This window comes from Trichoderma camerunense (assembly GCF_050948025.1).
Source record: "Trichoderma camerunense strain CBS 138272 chromosome Unknown V8C40scaffold_5, whole genome shotgun sequence".
In the NCBI taxonomy this organism is placed as follows: Eukaryota; Fungi; Ascomycota; class Sordariomycetes; order Hypocreales; family Hypocreaceae; genus Trichoderma; species Trichoderma camerunense.
The window spans coordinates 1,937,003-1,958,873 of NW_028145365.1; the positions used below are offsets into that span (position 1 = coordinate 1,937,003).

At 52.5% G+C, this 21,871-nt stretch overlaps 6 protein-coding genes across 6 annotated transcripts; 3 read left to right on the forward strand and 3 right to left on the reverse strand.

The window, feature by feature from the left end:
- Window positions 1-401: 401 nt before the first annotated feature.
- On the reverse strand, window positions 402-1,775 carry V8C40DRAFT_240002 (pyridoxamine 5'-phosphate oxidase-domain-containing protein). Its single transcript, XM_083214714.1, has one exon. The coding sequence runs from the start codon at window positions 1,484-1,486 to the stop codon at window positions 617-619; it is 870 nt and encodes a 289-aa protein (XP_083075854.1). The 5' UTR covers window positions 1,487-1,775; the 3' UTR covers window positions 402-616.
- Window positions 1,776-1,906: 131 nt separating this feature from the next.
- On the reverse strand, window positions 1,907-3,483 carry V8C40DRAFT_240003 (2EXR domain-containing protein). Its single transcript, XM_083214715.1, has 2 exons — window positions 2,057-3,483; window positions 1,907-1,984 (listed from the first exon to the last, which is right to left on the reverse strand). The coding sequence occupies exon 1, from the start codon at window positions 3,257-3,259 to the stop codon at window positions 2,105-2,107; it is 1,155 nt and encodes a 384-aa protein (XP_083075855.1). The 5' UTR covers window positions 3,260-3,483; the 3' UTR covers window positions 1,907-1,984; window positions 2,057-2,104.
- Window positions 3,484-4,620: 1,137 nt separating this feature from the next.
- On the forward strand, window positions 4,621-8,145 carry V8C40DRAFT_240013 (kinase-like domain-containing protein). The gene is made up of 4 exons (XM_083214716.1): window positions 4,621-4,772; window positions 4,936-5,983; window positions 6,103-7,141; window positions 7,212-8,145. The coding sequence occupies exons 2-4, from the start codon at window positions 5,266-5,268 to the stop codon at window positions 7,564-7,566; spliced, it is 2,112 nt and encodes a 703-aa protein (XP_083075856.1). The 5' UTR covers window positions 4,621-4,772; window positions 4,936-5,265; the 3' UTR covers window positions 7,567-8,145.
- A 936-nt stretch (window positions 8,146-9,081) lies between these two features.
- On the reverse strand, window positions 9,082-12,787 carry V8C40DRAFT_182619 (GATA-type transcription factor). The gene is made up of 3 exons (XM_083211750.1): window positions 12,187-12,787; window positions 11,599-11,983; window positions 9,082-11,274 (listed from the first exon to the last, which is right to left on the reverse strand). The coding sequence occupies exons 1-3, from the start codon at window positions 12,654-12,656 to the stop codon at window positions 9,229-9,231; spliced, it is 2,901 nt and encodes a 966-aa protein (XP_083075857.1). The 5' UTR covers window positions 12,657-12,787; the 3' UTR covers window positions 9,082-9,228.
- A 2,872-nt stretch (window positions 12,788-15,659) lies between these two features.
- V8C40DRAFT_240024 (uncharacterized protein) lies at window positions 15,660-16,312 on the forward strand. Its single transcript, XM_083214717.1, has one exon. It carries the CDS (start codon window positions 15,678-15,680, stop codon window positions 16,029-16,031), a length of 354 nt encoding a protein of 117 aa, XP_083075858.1. The 5' UTR covers window positions 15,660-15,677; the 3' UTR covers window positions 16,032-16,312.
- Window positions 16,313-18,886: 2,574 nt separating this feature from the next.
- V8C40DRAFT_273922 (WW domain binding protein 11-domain-containing protein) lies at window positions 18,887-21,487 on the forward strand (the record flags this gene model as incomplete). The annotated part of the gene is made up of 5 exons (XM_083220550.1): window positions 18,887-19,181; window positions 19,246-19,310; window positions 19,374-19,933; window positions 20,536-20,609; window positions 20,673-21,487. The coding sequence occupies 5 exons, from the start codon at window positions 18,887-18,889 to the stop codon at window positions 21,485-21,487; spliced, it is 1,809 nt and encodes a 602-aa protein (XP_083075859.1).
- Between the last annotated feature and the right edge of the window lie 384 nt (window positions 21,488-21,871).

Below are 21,871 nucleotides of genomic sequence, written 5' to 3' on the forward strand. Positions count from 1 at the left end.
CCACGTCGACGAGTCCCCATCTCATGCTACCCTAGACCCGATAATTCTCCGTTGGGCGGTTCAAGGGAAATGCGGCTGCTTTGGTCTAAATATTGAACTTTGAAGGGCATAACGTATCATTTGCATGGATATGGATTACACATTACATATTTGATCCTGTTTAAGATGGATTAATATAGTCACTCTGTGTTCCATGATTGTGGTGGTTTCCTAGCGTCACCAACGATCGACATAGATAGAATCACAGGGTTTGTATAGGTACGTAAAATACTGCACACATACATAAAGTATAGCGAATTTGCATGTGCTTCCCTAGCTATAAACTGGTATTTAAAAGCATCGTGATGAGAAAAGCGTTATCAGTGGAACGAGGTCTCCCCTGAATACACGTACTCGAAGCTGTCTAAGTCGTGGCAGTAGTACGAGTTCTGACAGTGTCAGTTACAGGCGCGCAAATGGTGAGGCAAACGAAAGATGAAACATCAAACCGGAAAAGAAAAAAGCAATGTTACCGGTACTACTTGGTACTACTTGGTCCTACTGCTAGCATCATACAAACACATGGTCCGTCACATTGTACAAGTCAGCGCGTCTCGAAGCTCGAGTCGCGCATTCATCAAAGCTCACCAGCACCGGCCTCGTTGATGCTCCACTCGCTCCAGCCCTTCTTCTCGCCAGGCAGCTGGATGCTCTGCCACTCCTCCTTGGTGACCTTCTTCCACTCGTCAATGGGAATCCATCCAATGTACGCACGATCGCCGAACCCGCCGATCCAGTACACCTGCGTGACAACTAGCCTTGCCCATTCGCTGGTGTGGATGGGGTTGCCAGGCAGCCAGTACTTGGCATCGCTATGCTTGGTGGTGTAACACGAAGCAAGCCGAACGGCCTCCTTAATGTCCGGGTTGATCGGTTCCAGATAGCCGATGAGCGAGAACCTGGGCAGGTTGGCAGCAGAGTAGGGCACCGTGTCTGGAAGCGAGGAGAAAGCTGAAACGTCTGACTCGGCAAGAGTCGAGGCTTCGTTGTATTCCTTGTTGCCAAAGTACGGCACGTATGCAGTCAGACGAGAGAGAAGCGGGATGCGCTTGGCCGGCGGGTACGGAGGCTTCCACTCCACGGCCAGAGTGAGGTTGGACCCGGCACGGACGTTCTTGAAGCTAGTAGCAATCTTGATAGCTAGGAGCGTAGGGTTGCCTTCATCCTCGCAATCTCCGTAGTAATCTTGTAGGCCGATTGGAATGCCGTCAAGCCCGTCCGGTCGTCTCTCCGCCGCGTCGGCCTCGCCAGAAGATGACGACGATTGGGGAAACACGGTGGACAAAGTGCCGAGCTTCGAGAGGGCCAAAACTCGGCGTCCCATGACTGCCGACTCATAGCTCGATGGGATTCGCCTCTCACCGGAGCCGTCACCGAAGAGTGGAGCGGTGAGCTCGAGGGCGGCGGCACAGCCGGAGAGACCACCAATGACACCGAGGAACTTCATGGTTACCGATTCTGCAAATGAAAGGAGCTATGATGATTTTTTTGTGTCACCACGAGTCAATCAGTCAGGCAGCAGTTGACGCTGTTAGCAGGCGACGCGGGCGTTCTTTATAGACGGGCCCCCTTGGTCATGCGTTGCAAGGACGTACCCAAGTATCCTGTCAACCAGACTTTACCCGAGGAAAGCCTTTGATAAACGAGCTCAAAAAGAAGAGGGAACTGCTCTGTAGAAAGTGTGATGTAAGACGCAAGGGGAAGGGGAAGACCCCCTGCTCGGGGGTCAAGTGATTATGGAATGGCGTTTAGCAGGTGACTGAGGCCGAGATTGATAAGATCAGATTCCTGGCTGCAATTGGCCACTAGCGGGGCCGAGTGGGCTGATTGACCTCATGCGTGAACGTTTTTGACATCCTCGGGTATATAAACTTCGTTGTCAGCTCTCTTACAATAAAATCCTATAAAAATGGTTGAACATGCGAAATACGCTTATTTAATTATAGTAAGCCAGAGTTGATCTATTTAAAAGCACATGTATGCAATGTAAACTGACATATCATCCCCCTACGTACGGATACCTGCCTGATACATGTACATTTCAGACATGCTCCATTCCCTTGATTCAACCTCTCATGTCCTCAATATACTGTCTTCCATAGTCTTTGTACCACTTTGCGAGCTTAGTGACCGGCGACAGCTCAAATGTCTGCACTAACTTGACCTCAGGCATTTGGGGATACAACTTTCTGATCTCGTCTTCTTTCAGCATACCGTCTTCCTTGACATAGCTCTCGACATCTAACGAGCAAGCGTTGACGTTGTACGACACCCACCCTTGCATTATGAGCTGTTTTGCCTTCTTCCAGGGCCCCATAACGGTGGCCGGCGGTCGAATTTGAGTCTGCAGCCTGGTAATGGTATCTCTGTGCCACTTGTCCATGAAGCTACCGTCAGAAGCGTTGGCCATCTCGTGTAGCAGCTGTTCAAGCCGCTCAACCTCTTTGTCATCTTCTATGTCCACATGAGCGAAAGGTTTGTTTCCAAAGAGTCGGGCTACTGCATGGGGATGCCAAGATTGTCTTTCTGCCAGAAATATGTTTCCTGCCATCAGGTAGATGGCGCGGACGTTCGGAAGCAGGCTACCTTCACCAAACAGCCCGGCTACCACCCGATTGTCGACGTGATCCGCATCCAGCAAGATGGCTCTAGTCTCTTCGAGGAGCTTCGTCTGCAGAGGAATGAATCCATCTTTAGGTATGCGATACGGGGAAAGATCTAGTATGTCTTTGTGTCCGTTGAACCATGTCCAGGACATGGGAGCGAGAAACTCATGACAATACAGGGTACCATGCCTGTGTGCAACATATCGAGCCTCCCGACAGACATGAGATAAGGGCGGTGGGGTAACACTTGTCCATTCAAGGAACGAAGGCTGAAGGTAACGGAAAGGCCGATAAATCTGCACAGGCAAAGCCAGTTCCCATATTTGGCATCTTAGCTCTGGGGGTAGGCGAGAGAAGTAGGGAAACTCGGCTACGCTTCCATTGTGTGACTTGAGTTGGCGTTCGAGTTCTGTGATGCGCTGTTCTTGAAGAAGCTGGACTCGCTGCAGCCTTTCTATCACGTGCTGTATTTCTCCAATGCTCTTCAATGTGGGAATTTGCGAATTGTACACGCTTGGTTGTATGGAGGTTGCGGTGCATGCTTCATCCACGCAGCATGATGCATCCATGCTGACCGTAGAGAGAGCTTCGAATTTGGACACAACCTCATGCATAATTCAACATAATAATAACTTGGACCTTGTATAGAAAACGGAAACGAGAAACTATTACAGAGACTTGTGGCTGTCATGATGAGGATGAAGGGATCTTTATGTAGGCTCTTTCGACGGTGAATGGCTGTTGGCAAGTCCATACATCTATGGGGCGAGATGAAGGAATACATTGGGATCAAAGCTCGTCTTTCAGCAGTAGTTATTGTTAGCCGAAGAGATTTGACACTTTATCATTTTATCTCGTGATCAATTGCCTTGCACCCTTTGTTATGACAGTCCGTCACGATTTCTTTGACAATTCTTGATCCGGAGTAGCTTCCACGGCTCGGATCACAACGAAGAGGAAGTGGTCGGACTCACAATCTGGAAGATGGTTATAAATCAGTGGGACGCATGCCAACTGAGAGTGGGGGAAAACCATCACTACATCTACTCAGGATATAGAGTGTATACGGAATAGGGCCAATCGTGTCCACCGTCCACGATGGAAGCGCTCAGCAGCAACTGGAACTCTCATACCTTCCATTGCTAGGCCATATAATGACCGAGAGGATCCTTTCCCGCGCTGTAAGAGTACACATCTTCCATGGACAATCTTCATATGAGTATGTGGGGGTTGACCTACTTGTTTGTTTGTTTTTCATTTTGTTGACGACATTTTCCCCACGGCCTTTGAGCCACTCTTCCCCACCCCTTTGACTCTGGAACACAAAGCAATGGTAGATTCCACTCAGCTTGGTCTGTCATACGGCTAGTACTCGGGATCTGGCATTGTTTATTCCCCTCCTCCTCCCTTGTGTCATGCCATTTAGCATTGGATGCCACATGTTGTCATGGAAATGAGCCCTTCAGCTCAGACAGTCCATACACGCTAATCCATATGCAGATTCAAGAGCAATCTTCAGTCAAAGCCTCCGAAATTTGCAAAAATCTGCAAGGAATCCAGATCGAGACACTGGATGTGCAGGGCCATCGGACATCCGGTTGGCTGTCCCGCACGCTGGATGCACGCACTGCAGCGCCGAAATTTGATGCTGAGGAGGACCTGAAACTGGCGAAGCATGTTTGAAGCTGAGATCCCGATCCCCGCTGCTGAGGTCATCGCTTGCCGCCCCCAAAAAGGCCGCCACCAGCCCAGCTTTCCGTAGCGGGTGCCACAGGGCGCTACAGGGCACAAATCACCGTTCAGCACTGCACTCAACGCTACTGGTGGCCCAGAGCTAGCACCCGATAGCGCTGGCCAGCTGCTGTCCACAGTGGGCATCGCACCGCCCCACCCCGCGATAATGCTTGTTGCTGCTGCAACCATGTTGACTTTGAGATCCTCCCCAGGCCTGCGGATCCAAGGCAGTCCAATCACAGCAACATCCCACTTACCCAAAAAGCTCCCCCATGCCACTTTTGCATAATGTTACCTTGATCGATCAAGAGGCTCGCAAATCAAAATCCATTGTTTCCAGCCCGTTTGATACAGCGAGCCGTGAGGAAAAAGTAAGACGGCGATACCAGGACGGTAAGCTTTTGCTTTGGGCTTGCTTTGTTTTCTTGTCTTGTCTTGTCCCCGCCCTTGCGTTTGTTTGTTTTCTCTCGACCCTGCAGCTAGCCAGCTCTTCTTCTTCTTCTCTTTCTTTGCTGCCCACAGTATCATCACTTCTCTAACATCTTTGCGCCTCTAGCGGCCAGACTGATTTCATCTTGAATCATTGTTCTGGTTGTTCCAATTCCCCCCCGGCGTCTTCTCCACCTCGCTCATCAAAGCCTCGACCAGTTGGACGCCTCCAAGAGACAAAGAACGACGAGAGGGGATCCGCAAACGCACATACACCCATACCTGATCACACATACCGCTAGCAATAGTATACATACGCAGAAGCAGATATCCTCCGCCGCAGACGCCCACCAGCCAATCGATTCGGCGGCAGCCTCTATCGTTGTTATCCCCCTGGTCAACCGTCCCTCTCCACCGCCGCCACGTCACGCCTTGCAGCGGGTTAGAAAAAAAAATTATGGCCAGCTTCATGTCGAGTTTCTTCCCCGGCGGCAGCAGCATCATCAGCAGCAGCAGCAAGGACAAGCCGCCGCTGGCTGGTGACGCCGCGCCTCGCCCCGTCACCCCAACCATGAACAACATCAACAGCTTCATCAACCCTCTCAACACGCCGCTGGGAAGCCCCAGCAAGAAGACGATCCCGCCTGGCGCCCACGACCTCCCCACAGTTTTCGACACCGCTATGAACCTGAATTCCCCCGGCGTCGAAACTCCCATCAGGCTGACGCGCCCGCAAAGCGTAGTCGCTCCGCTTTCGCCTGGCAAGGCCAGCACCACCACCCAGCCTCCCCCTCAGCCTCACGTACAGCCCCTGGGCAAGCAGCCTATCGAGGAGCTCAGCGCTGCGGTTCAAGAAGCTGTACAAAGCGCAACAAAGGGCAGAGCATCACCGGGCACTGGCAGAGCGTCTCCTGGTACTGGCAGAGCATCGCCTGGCACTCCCCGGCGGCGACAACAGCCTCAGGACAATGCGCCCGTGCCCCGTCTCGCTGCTCACGACCAGGACCGCCAACCCCACCACAGCCATGCGGCGCTCTCTCGCCAGCAGGCATACGAGACAAAGGACCGTCCCATCATCGCGAAGAGATTTAACACCGTTCGCGGTTTGACGGACGAGGAGCGTGAGATTCTCCAGAGACCCAATGTTCGCCGAATGGTCAATGTAACGCAGCTATGTAAGTCTTTGTCCTGTGTAAATGTGTGGAGGGGAGCTGGGAGTCGAATTCTTTACCTCTAGATGTTGCATTGCTGCCGGCCGACCGATTGACTGACCGAATTCCCTCTCTGTTTACAGACTTCCTCGATTATTACTTTGACCTTCTCACATATGTCGGCGCGAGACAAAAGAGGCTGGCCGCCTTCAAGGCTGAGTTCCCAGAGCCCCCCGAGACGGACGAGGAAACTCACGGGCTTATGTGGTCCAAGTATACCGGCCGAGAGCGTGCCAACCTTCGAAAGCGTCGGATCCGACTAAGACAGGGCGACTTCCAGATCCTCACCCAGGTTGGCCAGGGCGGTTACGGCCAAGTGTTCCTGGCACAGAAAAAGGACACGCGGGAAGTGTGTGCCCTCAAGGTCATGAGCAAGAAGCTGCTCTTCAAGCTGGACGAAGTTCGACACGTTCTCACAGAACGCGATATTTTAACAACAGCCCAGAGCGACTGGCTTGTTCGGCTCCTGTATTCGTTTCAGGATGACAAAAACATATACCTTGCCATGGAGTATGTGCCTGGTGGCGATTTCCGCACCCTTCTCAACAACACTGGGGTGCTGTCTAACCGACATGCCCGCTTCTATATCGCCGAAATGTTCTGCTCCGTCGATGCCCTCCACAAGCTCGGCTACATCCATCGAGATCTGAAGCCAGAGAATTTCCTCGTCGACTCTACTGGTCACGTCAAGCTTACCGACTTTGGTCTCGCTGCTGGTGTTCTAGCTCCATCAAAGATTGAATCTATGCGACTCAAGTTGGAACGGGCCTCGGAGACTCCTGTACCGTTTGGCAAGCCAATTGGGCAGCGAACCGTGGCCGAGCGCCGAGAGGGCTATCGAACCATGCGCGAGAGCGATGTCAATTACGCAAAGTCTATTGTCGGCTCGCCCGACTACATGGCACCAGAAGTCCTCAGAGGGGAAGAGTATGATTACACTGTAGATTACTGGAGTTTGGGCTGCATGCTGTTTGAGGCACTCACTGGTTTTCCACCATTCGCTGGCGCTACTCCCGACGAGACATGGCGGAATCTGAAGCACTGGAAAGAAGTTCTCAAGAGGCCTGTCTGGGAAGACCCCAACTACTTTTTGAGCAACCGGACTTGGAGTTTCATAACAACGTGAGTTAAAGCCCCCCCTGCCCTTATATATCCTGCCTTTGGCCCCCCCTTAGCTAACACAGGAGAAAAGATGCATCAATTCACGAGCCAAACGGTTTTCCAACATTAAGGATATCTACGAACATCAGTACTTTTCCGAAGTCGATTGGGACACGCTCCGGCAGACGCGGGCACCGTTTGTCCCAGAGCTGGACTCGGAGACAGACGCCGGCTACTTTGACGATTTCGGCAACGACGCCGACATGGCCAAGTACAAGGAGGTGCACGACAAACAGGCTGCGCTGGAGAACATGGCCGAGCGTGAGGAAGAGATGAGCAAGAGCCTCTTCGTCGGCTTCACGTTCCGGCACCGCAAGCCGGCCACGGAAGACGGCGTCCCCCGGAAGCGCATCCCGACGGACGAGTCGTTTGGGACCATGTTTTAGAGCAAACCAATGGGATACGAGTGGTGCTATCACAGGGCTGCATTCCGCCGGACGAGGTTTTGTTGACTTTTTTGGTCTTTGCTCTCGGACTTTTTTTGAACTTTATTTTGCACTACTGCATCTGGGGGTTTTTTTTTCTTAATGATGTCTATTTTCCCCGCCACTTTGTTTGTTTGCCTTGTCCTCTCTGGGATTTTCCATTTTCTTCCTTTCTTTTTTTGGTCACGATACCCCAACGTGTCGACCATTGGCATCAAAAACCTCCATGCTACCACTACTCGTTTAATGTGCTACTAGCCATTTCTTTTTTTTTATCCTTTGTTGTGTTCTTTTTTATATGGATTTGGAGTTTGCAGAGAAATGGATTATCGACCAAAAACTAAAAAGACGCGCGGGTTGGTGTGAGTCTGGCTCTTCTCATGGTATAAAGGACGGCATGCAAGGGGCGGACTGCCAGGTTGGCCGGGCTGGCATTGGGATTCCGGGGCGGAATTGATGCATTCATGTAGGAGTAACGAGCACGAGTATATGGTACACAGGTAGACAATCGAATGTATGACTTTTGCATGGATGTGTCAGTGCCAGTGCCAGTGTCAGTGTTTTGTGATTACTTTATGATACTTGTTAGCATCTTCATATGGTGAACAAGACGGAGTTTTCCAAAACAGGAATTTATTGTAAAGTCTGTCTCTGCAGAAATACTTCCCATCGATACTATCAAGCGTCTTTCCAACTGTAAAGCGTGCAATCAACAAACTCCTCCCATCATTGCCCAGTCATTTAAAAAAAAACAGGGGGGGAGTGCCCAGATCATATATGGAAAAAAACAAACGGGAATCCTTGCGCCGCAGCCAATCTCCGTCAAGTAGAAAGCCTTTCCCATCAAGTGAGTTCTCTCATAACATGAAAAGCAGAGACAAAGGAAAAGGTGGATATCCCTCATTCAAACATTGAAAATAGACCTGATAAACGACAATAAGAGAAAAAGAAGAAGAAAAAAGGCAGACTTGTTCCTCCCGGGGCGTTGATTGAGAAGCAAATTGAAGGCGCCCCCCAAACTATCCCAAAATTAATCTATCAAGTCATTCATCCGATGACAGAGAGGCGAAAAATGTGCGGTAGATGTATCAACCAGCTTTCCATCTTGGCCATATGGATGGCCCTTGTATTTTGCTTTAACGGGCCTAATGTGATTGATTATGTAGACGTCGAATCGAGGGAGTTTGAGTCGCCGTCGAGGCGCAAGAAGCCACCTTCGGTCGGTTCTCGGTGGACGCCTGCTTTTCGCCATGGTTGCGGATATCAAACCAAAAACATCCCAATGAATTTCTCCACCCATATTTCCCGGAACAAAATCATCAGACTGTGAGAAACAGTCGTGCTAACAAATAAAAATTCAGACCCAGGTATCATTGCTTGAACCATCGCGCCGTGGAGATGCCCATTCTTTTGCGCCCAATTTCCTACAATACCGCCCAAGACTCATTTGCAAGTATCACAAACCACCAGTATTAAAGCCTGCTCCTTCATATAGCCTTCCAAAAGAGTTGGATTGATTTTTTTTTTTTTTGAATTTTCATATGGCAAAGAAATCAACCAGTGGTTTGATGCCATTCATTTCGTTTCAGTATTAAAAAATCAAAAGTTGAAATCCAGTGGCCTTTAAAGACTCATTGTCAGCCACTCCCATTCCTGAGGGCCTGATGAGCCGCCGGCGCTGTTGACCAGGTTGGATTGGGCACCGCCCAAAGACACCATGCTTGATCCCATCATGGAGCGTTGGCCCATAGCGAAGTTATTATTCGACATCATGGCACTGGAGATGGAAGGCATGCTGGGGGTCGTGCCGAGTTGCCGCACAACTGGTTCTGCAGGACCGTCAATGTCCATGGCCGATAATGAGGTACCCTCGCTCTTGCTGTGCCTGCGCTGCCTCTTGGATGGCGCCGTGGCCGGCCGAGATGCGGACGATGAAGCTCCAGCTCCAGGTCCTGGCGTTGTTTTCATCGGCGCAGCAGCGATTGGCACAACACCTTTACCACCCACTATGGTGGCCCCTCCATACTGGCTACCCGGCGTGCTGCCTGCGGTGTGCTGTCCGCTGCTACTGGGGCTGTCGCCATCCCTGTTGCTGCTGGGTCGGTTTGCCGATGGCGGCGTTGTCACAACTTGGCTATTTGTCACAGGAGCAGCAGCGGCGGCGGCGGCGGCAGCGGCAGCGGCAGACATGGACAGCGTAGAGTTCTTCCTCGAGGCGGCATTGGAGCCAGTGCCATTCTTTTTCCGCGATCCTCCGACGGGGAGATTGGCGCCAGACCCTCTGTTTCGCTTCTTGATGACGTCTGTCTTCAAGCTCAGAGGACGCACGACACCGTGGAGCTTCAGGAAGAGGCCACAGGCATTGCAGAGAGGCTGACCTTCGGGATTTCGTCTCCACAGCGGAGTCGTCTGGGTGAAGCAGTTGGTGCAAGTGGTGGGAGTGCTGCTCTCGCCGGGATTACCACTAACCGCATGCAGATTGGTTGAGGAGCCATGCTTGGAGCTTGGGGGCGGTGAAGTTGGCCTGCTTGGCGCAACTGACGAGAAGCCCGAAGCGGTTCCCGGAGCATGGCCACCCGGAGAGCTGGGGAGCGATTGGGCAATCTGCTCGAAGCCGCTGTGCTTGGTTGCCATGTGCGAGGGTGTTGATGAGTTGCGAGGGAGTCTGTTCTGTCGCTTGTCGTTGCCCATACCAAGCGACTGCGAGTGTGATCGGCTCAGGTTGTTGCCGTCCCAGTCACCACTGGTGTCGACGTAATCAGTTGTGATGCCACCGATCTGGACTTGCTTGCGAGTTGGGCCGCCGGGAAAGCGAGCAGCTTGCGTGCTGAATTGGCCTGGGAGCGAGGCATCCCAGCCAAAAGACCCCGCTTCATCGACGGCAGACGTGAAGTCGCCGTGGAGGCCAACGCCGCCGCGGTCCAAAAAGGCATTGCCATCATCTTCATCAGACTCGCCTCCGAAACCAAGCATGTTTCCTTGCTGCATTGGCAGAACAGGAGATGCGACCTGCGAATCTGTCTGGAAAACTTGGCTTGGGTCGATGTGCGCAAAGGAGCTCGGGCCGGTACTGTACGCTGGCACTGCTTCTGAGCTTGAAGTTGTGGCGGGGAAGACGGCGCCGTTGCTGTTGGGGTTGGCACTGCTGCCACGCGCGGCATCATACAAGAACGGGTGGTTCATGTGATGGTTGATGTTGGAAGAGCTCTGTCGGAAGCCCTGCGCACGGTGGTGCTGGTGATGGTGCTGCATATCCTGGGAGCCAAAATAGACGCCCTCGCTGTCGGGCATGGGAGTAGATGTTGCCGACGGATAGCCCGAGCCGGTTGGAGAGTAGAAATCGGGGTTGTTAAGAGAGGATTGTAGCCCGGCGTTGCTGTACATGGATTGAAAGGGTCCATTTTGCATCATGGGAGAGGTGGAAGGGGAGAAGGAGAAGTTGGATTGGAAGTGGTGGCTGGAGCCAAGAGGGTCATTGTCCATAAAGGCATCCAAATTAAAGGCCGAGCTTTGGTTGTTGGCCATTTGGTGCTGCATGGGCATTGCGTTGGAGTTGTCGAGAGAGTATCCATTGAGCTCAGAGTCGGCCTCCAAGTCGAGGTTTAGGCCCGACGAGCTAGTGTTGATGGCACTCACATGTGGAGAGAAGTTGGCAGGCCGTTTCCTCGTCTTTTGTTCCATTGTTAGCGGCGGGCACGTCAAGAGGGGAGAGGGGCGTGTATAAGGGATATCTCGTAACAAGTTTGGATGGGGAGAGAAGATGGACGGCCGCATGCTAGAAAGGGGAAAGGATGTGTGCTCTTTAGGGAAAGGATGTGACCATTATGGAAAGGGAAAAAAAGGCAAAGGGGATTAAGGTGGGAGAAAGAAAGCAGCTGCAACTGAAAGCGCGCCAAAGAAAACCCAAAAAAGGTACATGTTACAAGGCGTCCCAGAAAGCTTGTTCTCCTGGGCGTTGGGTGGGTTATAGTTTTTCCTATGAAATTGACTCACCCGGCGGTCGTCTATACTCGTCTTCCTGTCATGTCGAGGGACGTAATGAAATTCATCATTGTGCCCCCGCTGGTGAGGTGGCGGCACAGGGACGGACTGCGCTACGAACTGATTGGTAGAACCCTTGCGGCCCTTGATGGGGATTGCCGAAGCCAGCGGCTTGGATGATTTGCTGGTCTTGATGGCGGCGGTCTGGGGACCGGAGAGAGACGATGCAGGAGGCTGCGGTGAGGTGTCGTTGATGGAAGCTCCTCCCTCTTCGGCGAAGATGAAGTCGTCAATGTTCATGGCATCCATGCCCTGAGCATGGATGTCGGACGTCTTTCGCAGCTGCTGGGCAATGCCGCTGGGAGTGTTTTGTGGTTGAGTCGGCTGGGAGAGAGATCTGCGATTCGAGGAAAAAGGAAAAGAGAAAATATGTCAGCCAGTGCCGGGATGATGTGATGAAGAGCGAACCCGCTCCGCTCCCCCCAAAGGAGAAGCCAAGCCATATCTAGCCTGTTAAACGACATCGATGCAAGAAACGACAGACCAATCAAATGGACATGGCAGGGCATGAGACGGGATGACAGAAAAATATAATAATACCTGTTGTGCGTCTTCTGCTGCTGCTGCTGCTCCCGCTGCTGTTGCTGCTGACGCCTGCGCAGGTTCAGAGCCATCATGCGCCACGTCAAGTTCTCCATTCGCTGCTGGTTCGGCAGCTGCTGCTTGGTCCTGGTGAAGAACTTCCAGATCTGGGCGGCTAGCGGATCTTCGCTCTGCATCTTCTCGAAGTCGTCGTCCTGTTCGGACGAGCTCGCCTCCACCTTTTGGAACCCGTCAAACAGGGCGGCGTTGAGGATGTTGTTTTTTGACGACGAGGCCGAGGCTGGCTGCCCGCTCGTCATAGCAGCGGCGGCGGCGGCATTGCCGTTGGTGAGTGCGACATGGCCGTCTTGCGAATCCATGCGGGCGAAAATGCGGTCGGTACTTCGATGGGGATCGGGTCTTCGCGGAAAGCGGTAATCGTGTTCTGTGACGGTCGGGTGCATCGCAATCGGGCTGACAACTGCCATGGACTGCGGGATTGCTATTGAGAGCGACGCTTGGAAGACAGACTGGGCGGCCGTAATAGGCGCGGCGATTCTGAGTACGTAAGTTGAAAGGTAGGTATATGTAGGATGATGCGAATCCGAGCCGAGTGGAGGGGTGACAAGAGAGGATTAAAGAAAAAAAAAAAGTAACGACCCCTGTATAGTCTTGCTTGAATGGCGGCTGGCCTGTGACAGGCGAAAGTAGAGAGGGAAGGGGAAAAAAAGCTGGCGACAGGCTGCTTGTATGAGTGAATTGGGAAAACGGCCGCACTCTGGCCGGGCGGGTCCGGCTGGTCAATCAACGAGCAGGCACAGCTTGCGTTGCGGTTGTCTGTTCAGCAAGGACGAGCACAGGACCGAGCATGTACTAAGACTGTTAAGTACGAGTACGGGTGCAGCTTCACCGTCAGCAGTGCGTTAGTTGAGGTAGGACTGGACGGCCGAAAAGAGGGCCGTCGGTGTGGACTCAGATCGAGTGAAGCGCTGGCTGCCCTTGTCTAAGAGTATGTCTGAGAGGAGAGTCGAGATGCGGCTTTGCTGTGCTGAGCGAAAGCGGCAGCCGTTGTTTTTGTTTTGCTTGGTTTCAAATTCACCGTTGAGTGAGATGCGGGAAATAGAGAGAGCGACAGAGTCACAGAGAGGGCCATCCAGAGCGTGATGCTCCGATTCTAGGTAATTAGCAGCAGATGGTTAGAAGCAAAAATGGAGCCGTGAAGATGGAGACTGACCGATAATACTCCCGTCCCCGTACCTGCCGCGCTTTCTCATGATTACAGACCAATGCCTGCAGCGCCGTCTACTTGGAGGCGAGGTAGAGGTACTGGTGCTACACTCAATGGGGAGGAGGAATGATGGCTTGGTCGGCAGCGTGGCCAAGTATCCGTACTTGGCATTGGAGTACCGGATATTGACATGGAAGGACCCTCGTGGCTCAGAGCCGTCGGGTCCCACCAAAAGTACGGAACTTGTACTTGTTTGTACCAGACCTACTGCGTGCAAGGTACCCAAACATCTTCATTGCCGTATAATGTTCAAGTTATTGTTACCTGCTACTGTATTTGGCTTGAGATTGTTTGAAAATATTGATACTAAACTATTGTACAATAATATAATTGTCTCTTCTACTTTCCAGTCGTTCATAATGCAAAAAAAGGTCGCATACGAGTATGCCGCGAAGAAAAAAAAAAGTACTTGCAAGTGCTAGCGACACTGCCAAGCTGAACCCTCAAGGGTACTGCAGACAAGTGCCTCTTGTACCGAGAACGGAGTCGCGCTTGCTGCTAAATGGGCCCCACCGGGCAGCCCCACCATCCCGAACCCTGAGACATTCCGTTCGTGGTAGTGCACGGCGGCGGTTTTGCTGTACTTGTACTTTACTTTACGCAGCAGATGATGCTCTGGTAGCAGCTCATTGTCGTATACGCTCCGTTGAGGCAGCGATCTAGATGCGGCCATGACGGCGTGATCAGCGCGATCAGGAGAGCTCAGCAAATCACACTCCGGCCCAACAACGAACAGAGCGCAAAACAAGGGTTGGCCCGAGGTGCTATTGCAGAGCGGGGGAAGAACAGGATTTCCCTGCCTTGCTTCAAGTCGATCGGATGTGCTTGTACTCCGTAGTCGGCAATTGCTGGGTTCTGGGTTCTGCAGAAGTTGGCAGCAGCCGAGCACATACATAAAGAGTACTGCCATGCTGCCGAAGAAACCAAGAATCGTCAATGTACACTCTCGTACATGGTACCGTGACGCTAGCATGTGCTTCTGCTTTGCAGCAACCCATCCATTTGCAGAAACAGACGCTCGGCCCCACGATGCGCAACAACGGCCGTGTCTCCCGTTCCGACTCGCTCATGACGAGAGCATCACCACGATACATTGGGTACCATTCAAAACAGGGTTTCACTCACGATGGAGGCGGGCATGCAACGGGTGTCGAGGGGACCGCACCCTAGTCCATCTTCTGCGCTGCCTTGTGGGGGCCTGGGCGTGGGGGAGGCAAAGAAAATAAATGAAATACCAATACTATTAATTACTGCTATTAGTAGTACAGAAACTCGAGGCCCGAGACTCGTGTGCGTCAAGAACGAACAAGGCACGGAGGGTATCCGAGCGAGCTGAAATGCTAATAAAAGAAGGATAAACTACTCGTAGACTCGGAGTAATACTCGTAGTACCCCATTGCTGGATAGTACCCATACTGCTCGATAGTGCCTTGCTAAATCCCATCGCATCAACGGGAATAAAGCCACTGTCAACGGAATATCTACAGCTAGCACCAAGTAGCTTACGCACGACTCCGTTGACAAGAGGGCCCTCATACAGAAATACTCCGTAAGTACCAGCTGCCCCCTTGGCGAGCGTGGGAAGACATTACGAGTACATTTGGTTGATGGGATGAAGTGAGGGACACCGAGCCATCAGTCATGGCTATTAGTAGGAGTATGACTGCTCTATTATTCAATCCATGACAGTTTTGGGAGCAGCCATCAGCATCAGCCCGTAGCGCGACTCTTGTGGCCACCACACGCACTCTTTGTTCTCGGTACGCGCAGTCCCGGGGCATTCCCGCATGCAAGCCAGGTCGACTATACGAGTAGTCCCAGCCCAAGCCTGAATCGAGCCTGGGCCAGGCGGCTTCTGCCACAACTGGAAGTATTGCCATGCGCCTCCAACGCTCAATGGCCCTGTGGCGTCTTCGCGAGGCCGAACAAACGACTCGCAGCACGTATTATACGAGTGAGTTACTGTAGTCGGCACCAGCAAAAGCCGCCGAGCAGCCGCGGTCTGCGTCTGTACTCGTGCAGTAACCAGCTTTTGACGCAGCAGCCGTGGTCCGCTGTTGGTTCTTATCTGCTAGTGGCAAGCTTTATCTCGCTGACCACTTTCTCTGACATGTGCTTGTGGGACTGTCTCCAAGCCCCTCCAGCCCCTCAGATCTCGTCTCGTCTCGACTGCCTCTCTTTTCTGCTCTCGCGTCACTCACACGCTGCTTTTCTCTTGTCAATGCCCCAAAACAGCTCCAACAAGCTCCCCCTCCTTGCCCTCCTTGCCCTCCTCCCTCCTCACCCCTCCATCTGCATGGCCTCGTTTCTCCCCCTCCCTTGCAGCTCTCGCTCGCGGCTTGTCGAGCCTCTTTTTTCCCCGAGTCTCTCCCTCTGCCTACCAACTACCTTGGACTGCCCCCACCCGTGGCTGGCCAACAGGCCATGGCTGCTTGAGCCGGTTCGTTCTCGTGCATCGGAAGCGCCAGGCCAGCCCTTGTGCATCGACCAGGGCCGCTCAGTCCGGCAAAAAGGCTGCAGAGGCACCAATCATGGCTTCGCGGCGCCGCCATTGGAGGAACATGGCCGGTGCTAGCTGAGAGAGGCAAGCCGTCGGTACATGGACCACGGGCGCCGGTGCAGCAAACACAAGTCATTTCTTGATTGAATCCACAGGCAGACATGACGCTGAAAACTGGACTGAGTGCTACCCTGCGCTCCCACGTTCTATCGAGCAGCTAACCAGCCCGTGAGCAGGGTGCTCGGGCGGGCGGGCTTTAGCCATTGCGGGCCAGTTCCAAGCAAGCAAGCAAGGGAGACGTGGAGAAAGAGAGAGAGAGAGCCAGAAACACCAAACACGACGAAGCTTGCTGCTGGTACACTGCAACAGACTGCACTCGCTCGTTCCAGTACAGTACAGTACAGTACGCGTACGAATACAAGTACCGATGGGCTCTCTCCCACGCTGCGGTACTCGCGGTACTCGCAACAGGCTATATTTCGTGCATTTGCCCGCTGCTCCCCGTACGCGAACAAGGACGAGGGTTGCCGAACGCAAGAGCCATCTTTTTACGGACCACTCTCGCCTCGGGACCTTAACCCCGAAGACGACACCCATTCTTACCCGGCTCGCTCTTCCGCGATCCCTCGTGCCTCTCTATTTTTACCCTGTTGGCACGGCGGCTCACCGATTTAGGCTCATTAAAGCATCCTGCGAGTGGCGTTCCTGCCGGAGTACCCCCACCCGGGCCAAGGACGCAAAAAGGCTGCCTGCATTTTGCTCGATTGGCCGGCCAGTTGCATGTTGCATGTTGCGTGTTGCATGACAGTCGTCATAATACATGGCCAATAAACATCACCAGACCCAGCTCGTCGCTAGATGGCCCGGCCACCGGATACAGGTACGATCTGGGAGGCTGCATTGAAATCATATTCGGGCTATTCCTGTGTGTAACGTCTTGCCATTTTCCGTACAACACTCCGCTCGAGTCGACAGCCTTGGCGAAAGTCCGCGTGGCGAAGATGAGCGTCGCTTGTATGTACAAGTAGTATTCTAGTACAGTAGCTGATGCTGCTCAGCTTGCTCATGCTTACTACAGCTCTCACCTGATGGCCTTCGTCGTCTCAGTATGGTATAGAGGCGAACATCATCACCCAGAGGCCGGCTATTCTCCAGCTGGGTTGGCAACGATTGACGGGCGTCGGTTGGGCCAGCTTTTAGCGATGCACGCACGTTCCAGCCGCAACTTAATACAAAAGGTACTAAACCAACTCCGTATCGTCAAGTATTAGGGCCGATATATCCTGGCTAGCCCTCCAATTCCAGGCGTCAACATGTCTCTCTCTCTTGTCTCAAGGTCCAAATTGTTGCGCGGGTATTGGACCCTGCATGCATATCGGCATCGCTCCAGATGAGGCCAGATGTTTCATCTCCGTTGGTACGGCTGTGGAAAATTTGCACATTGCCTGTCTCAGCCTTCTCCTAGTGTCCGCGTTCGTGTCTCCGTCCTACATTGATTGTTTATTGCCATTATACTTCCAGCCCGCAAGCCAAACCGCCTCGGTAACCCGGGTTTCTGGATTGCACGCTTTTGAGGCTGTCAATGGACGCCACAGAAAACAATACTTCAAGGCTGCCTTGTGGCCCTCGGGGCTTGCAGCTGAGCCAACAGGAACCGACTAGATCAAATATTTGGTCAGCCGGGCCATAGTCAAGCGCCACCGGCAAGATCTAGGCTGTTGGATGAGCACAGCACTGAGGCTTGGGATAAAGAATCCCAAGCTGTCTTTTCTCTCGATGTAGTTTTTTTCCCCCCGTGAGTGGGCTGTAGGGCCTATCGATAATCTCGCTTTGCCGCAATGCATTTCAATCTATTGTTGCACTCGGTATGATCTGCCGAGGCATTCAACGGAAGCAGACGTTCCGTCTTATTTTTGAACAAAAACGGTTGATTGACAGGCGGAAGCGTCAAAAGCTGTCGGCAGTTGTCCGCCACAACATTTAGCCGCTGGCCGTCGCACAAGCCTGAAAGCTCTAGTTTTCCGACTTGTGTATCTGATCCTGGCGTCTTGACTAAAGTCACACGAGTTCTAGATTGAGTTCCAGACCAAGTGGTCTATCAAACGATTGGCTTGTTTGGAGACGTGGCTATTTACATTGAGCCTCCTCGGCGGAATTGGTTTCGGATATATGGAAGGCTGCTTGCTCAACGCCGTTGAACAACAGCTGTGCGTACGCCCGACTGTCGTTTGACTGTCATCTGTTGACTTATTTCTCTGCCGAAAGATTCCAAGCCTCCCGGACGGTACCTTGGTGATGTTCGTGAACAGTGGATGATAGGCATGCAGCTGTGATCCCTCAAGCTCGGGCTTCCTGTGAGTAAATGACTCTGTGCGAAAGCCTGTGTATTTTGCAAGCTTACGCGGATGTAGTATTGTAGTCATGCTGTTTCATCTTGATATCATAGGCTATCGACTCGGAGCGGATTCTCTGGAGTGAATGTCTATACTTTGATACTCTTGTTGTCCCGCGACCTGTCAGTCAACGCCATGCAATTGGCAATCACTCGTCACAATTGATCACTGCTCTTTTCTCAGCCTATAGCGGACTCTGAAGTGGTTACTTAACAATTCGCTGGCTTTACCCACATCGAGTCGATCATTTCTGCTTCTGTGGGTGGAGATGACATTTTCTTCTGTTGCGTCAATGAGCAAACAAACTCGGTGGCATTCCTTTGTCGTCCGAGCGTTGCTTCAGATATGCTCTCCCAAGGGCCGGAGAAGGATCTGTGAGAGAAGGGATTTAAGAAGCACGATACACGTTGGAAAACGAAAGAGAAGAGGGTAGTTTTCCAGTGCACGCAACGATTATTTATTACCCATGAGGTCGCCCAGCCTTACTCGCCGCTCAAGCCGCTTCCCTCTTATCCAACTGGGAAATCTTCTCTCATTATGAGAGGCTTTTGGCGGATTGCAGCAGCGACGCTACATCTGGTAATGGCGGCTGATGGGGCAGTTGCACGACATCTTCAACACCAGCTTCCAGGTCCCCAGGTCGGCAGAGATGTTTCGCGGCTGCCGGCAATTCCGCTGCGTTTAACAAACACGGCGCCGGGGAAACCAATCAAGCCCGGCACGGAACTCCGTATACTTGCCGTGGGAGATTCAATAACCTACGGGTTTCTGAGTGACCAAAACGGCGGCGATGGAAATGGATACAGGCTGCGGGTTCGGCAGTACCTTTCGAGTAAGACAAGGAGCTAAAGCTGAAACCCATTGGCTGTGTCTTGTTGCTAATACTCCGAGTGCAGAAGACAAGGTTGTGTATGCAGGAACAGAGACATCACCAACCGGTAACATGACGGATGGCTATTTTGTATGTACACGAGGTTGATATGTGGTCGAATCACTGGCTAATCAGTCCTCGCATCAACGCCAGGCTGCTTGGAACGGCAAGACGATCCAGTATATCGCAGATCACGTTGGCCCATCGCTCGAACAGCGCCCAAACATCATTCTACTCCATGCCGGGACAAACGACATGAACCCCAACAGCGCCATTTCCACAGAAGGCCACGATCCAGTAGCCGCGTCTGAGCGACTCGGGAGCCTGATTGACAAGATGACTACGGCATGTCCCGACGCAGTTGTCCTCGTCGCCATGATCATCGGAACCTGTAATGCCGAACAATCTCCGCAGACAAAGGTGTTTCAGTCGTTGGTTCCCAAAGTGGTGGCGCCCAGGGTCCAGGCCGGCAAACATGTCTTGGCGGTAGACTTTTCGACATTTGGGCTCGGCAACCTGAGGGACTGCATACACCCGACCAATCAAGGATACCAGCTGGTCGGGTACTATTGGTATGACTTTATCGCACAGATTCCGCAAAATTGGATCACGGCGCCGGTAGGGAAGGATCCCAAAAGAGAGGAGAATTCGTCTTGGCGATTGCGAGCGAATGCATTTCTGCTGGGAGTTTTTGGTTTGTCAATGGTGTTGATGTATGCCTGAGGGAGATTTATACCTTGATCTTGATCTTCTTTCCTTTTTCTTTTGTCGGAAAGCCTTTGGATATAGATGATCGTATAGACATAGAATTTTCGAAGTATAGAGGCTGTTGCCATGGCCCAGATGTTGATATCCGGGGAAATGATCATCACCAATCCGCCATGTCCAAGATTACCCATCGATCAGACTTGTATATGACGAAATGTATAAATTCCTGGAGTGTATTGGAGTTTTTGACTCCCAGGCTTTTGTTGTATGTTAACGTCCGAGATGTTGCTTGTACTTTGGTGCCACCAGGTACCGGACTGTTAGTCATCAGCAAGCTCCCTCGGCCCCGCCATGACCTCCAAAAAAGCAGTTTGACGTCCCCTAACTTGGAAAGATACAAACCATTTACAACCCAGCAAAAACAACGACGTCTCGTTCAACGAATTCAACGACACCAATCGCCAATTGTCGCCATTGCATATACAGCAAGCTAAAAGGAAGCTTCAAAAGAGTTGCCCATCTGCAACTCAACAAGTATCATACGACTTTTGCGACAAGAAGAGATAGCAACTCAGTTGAGCAAGCTCCAATCTGCGACTTCGCCAAGCATGCCAAAAGAGAAAAATTACAACCCGGTGCAAGCCCAGCGTAAGGCTGACAAGGCTCGCGAAGTCAGAAAAGGTAAGCACTCACCTATCTTCATATTGGAGGAGAAAAGAGGAAGAAAGAAAGTCGTCTAACAAGCAATTTGCGCCTCGTCTACAGGAAAGGCCGAAGCGCAAGGCCGGCGGAATGAAAGGCTCGCGCGCAAGAACCCAGACCGAATCCAGAAGCAAATCGACGACCTCAAGGCCGTGACCGCGGGCGGCGGCAAGCTGACGCGTCATGAAGAGCAGGTGCTCGAGGGCCTGGAGAAGGAACTCTTGTCAGTGCGCAAGGCCAGAGACACGCTGGGCGACAAGGCGCCGAGCTTCGGGCGCGGTTGGAGGAGAGACGACGATGGTTCAAGGTCCGGGGCGCTGGGGAAGCGGCGGCGCGGCGACGACGACGGGTCGAGTGATGATGACGATATTCCAGACGACGTGAGGAGCATTCCCATGCCGAGAGACACGCCGCCGCCGATACCAAAGGCCGAGATGGACAAGTGGTACGCGAAGCGGAGAGCGAAGCGTAATGCCGAGAATGCAGCCCGGAGACGCGACGCGGGCGACAACGAAGCTCAAGACGGCGAGGACAACGACAGAGGCAAAGGCAGGGACAGAGGGCAACGGAATGCGGCGCCGGTGGTGGAGTCGAGGACCGTCTACGAGGCAAAGCCGGTGGTGCGAGATCTGCGCAAGGAAGCTGTGGCGGCGTTTGTGCCCACGTCGGTGCAGATGAAGATGAGCAAGGGCAAGGGGCAGGGCGGTCTGATGGAGCCTGAGGAGGCTGATCGACTGGAGAAGGAGGGATACCTGAAGGTAGCTTCTGGAGCTGATCGAGATGAGGCCGAAGCCGAAGCCGAAACAGCGCCTTCTCGGCATGTCGTGATGGAGGAGGTGGAAGACGAGGATGCATAAAAGGCGCCATACTGCTTGCTACCTCGTCTTTTTCTTGCATGGTTTGGCGCACTCTGTTTTCATGGTTCACGGCGTATTTTTGAAGTCTTCTTGAGACACATCAAGCTCACGAGTTGGGTCTCATGGCGGTAGGCGGGTTTAGCAAGACACGTCCAGTTGTATAGTCCAATCCCACACTTTCGGGACGCCTGAAGTCCATCATGATGCCCTAATCGTTTATCCTTCTGCAATCGTGATGAATATATCTGCAGCACTCCTGAGGTTAGGTTATCTTGGGCCGTGCATATGGTCGGACCAGCCTGTCGGATGATATTCACATGTCTTGCAGCACAAAAATTCCGGTAGCGCGTAGAAACAAAAATCCTTTCTCATACCCAGACAATA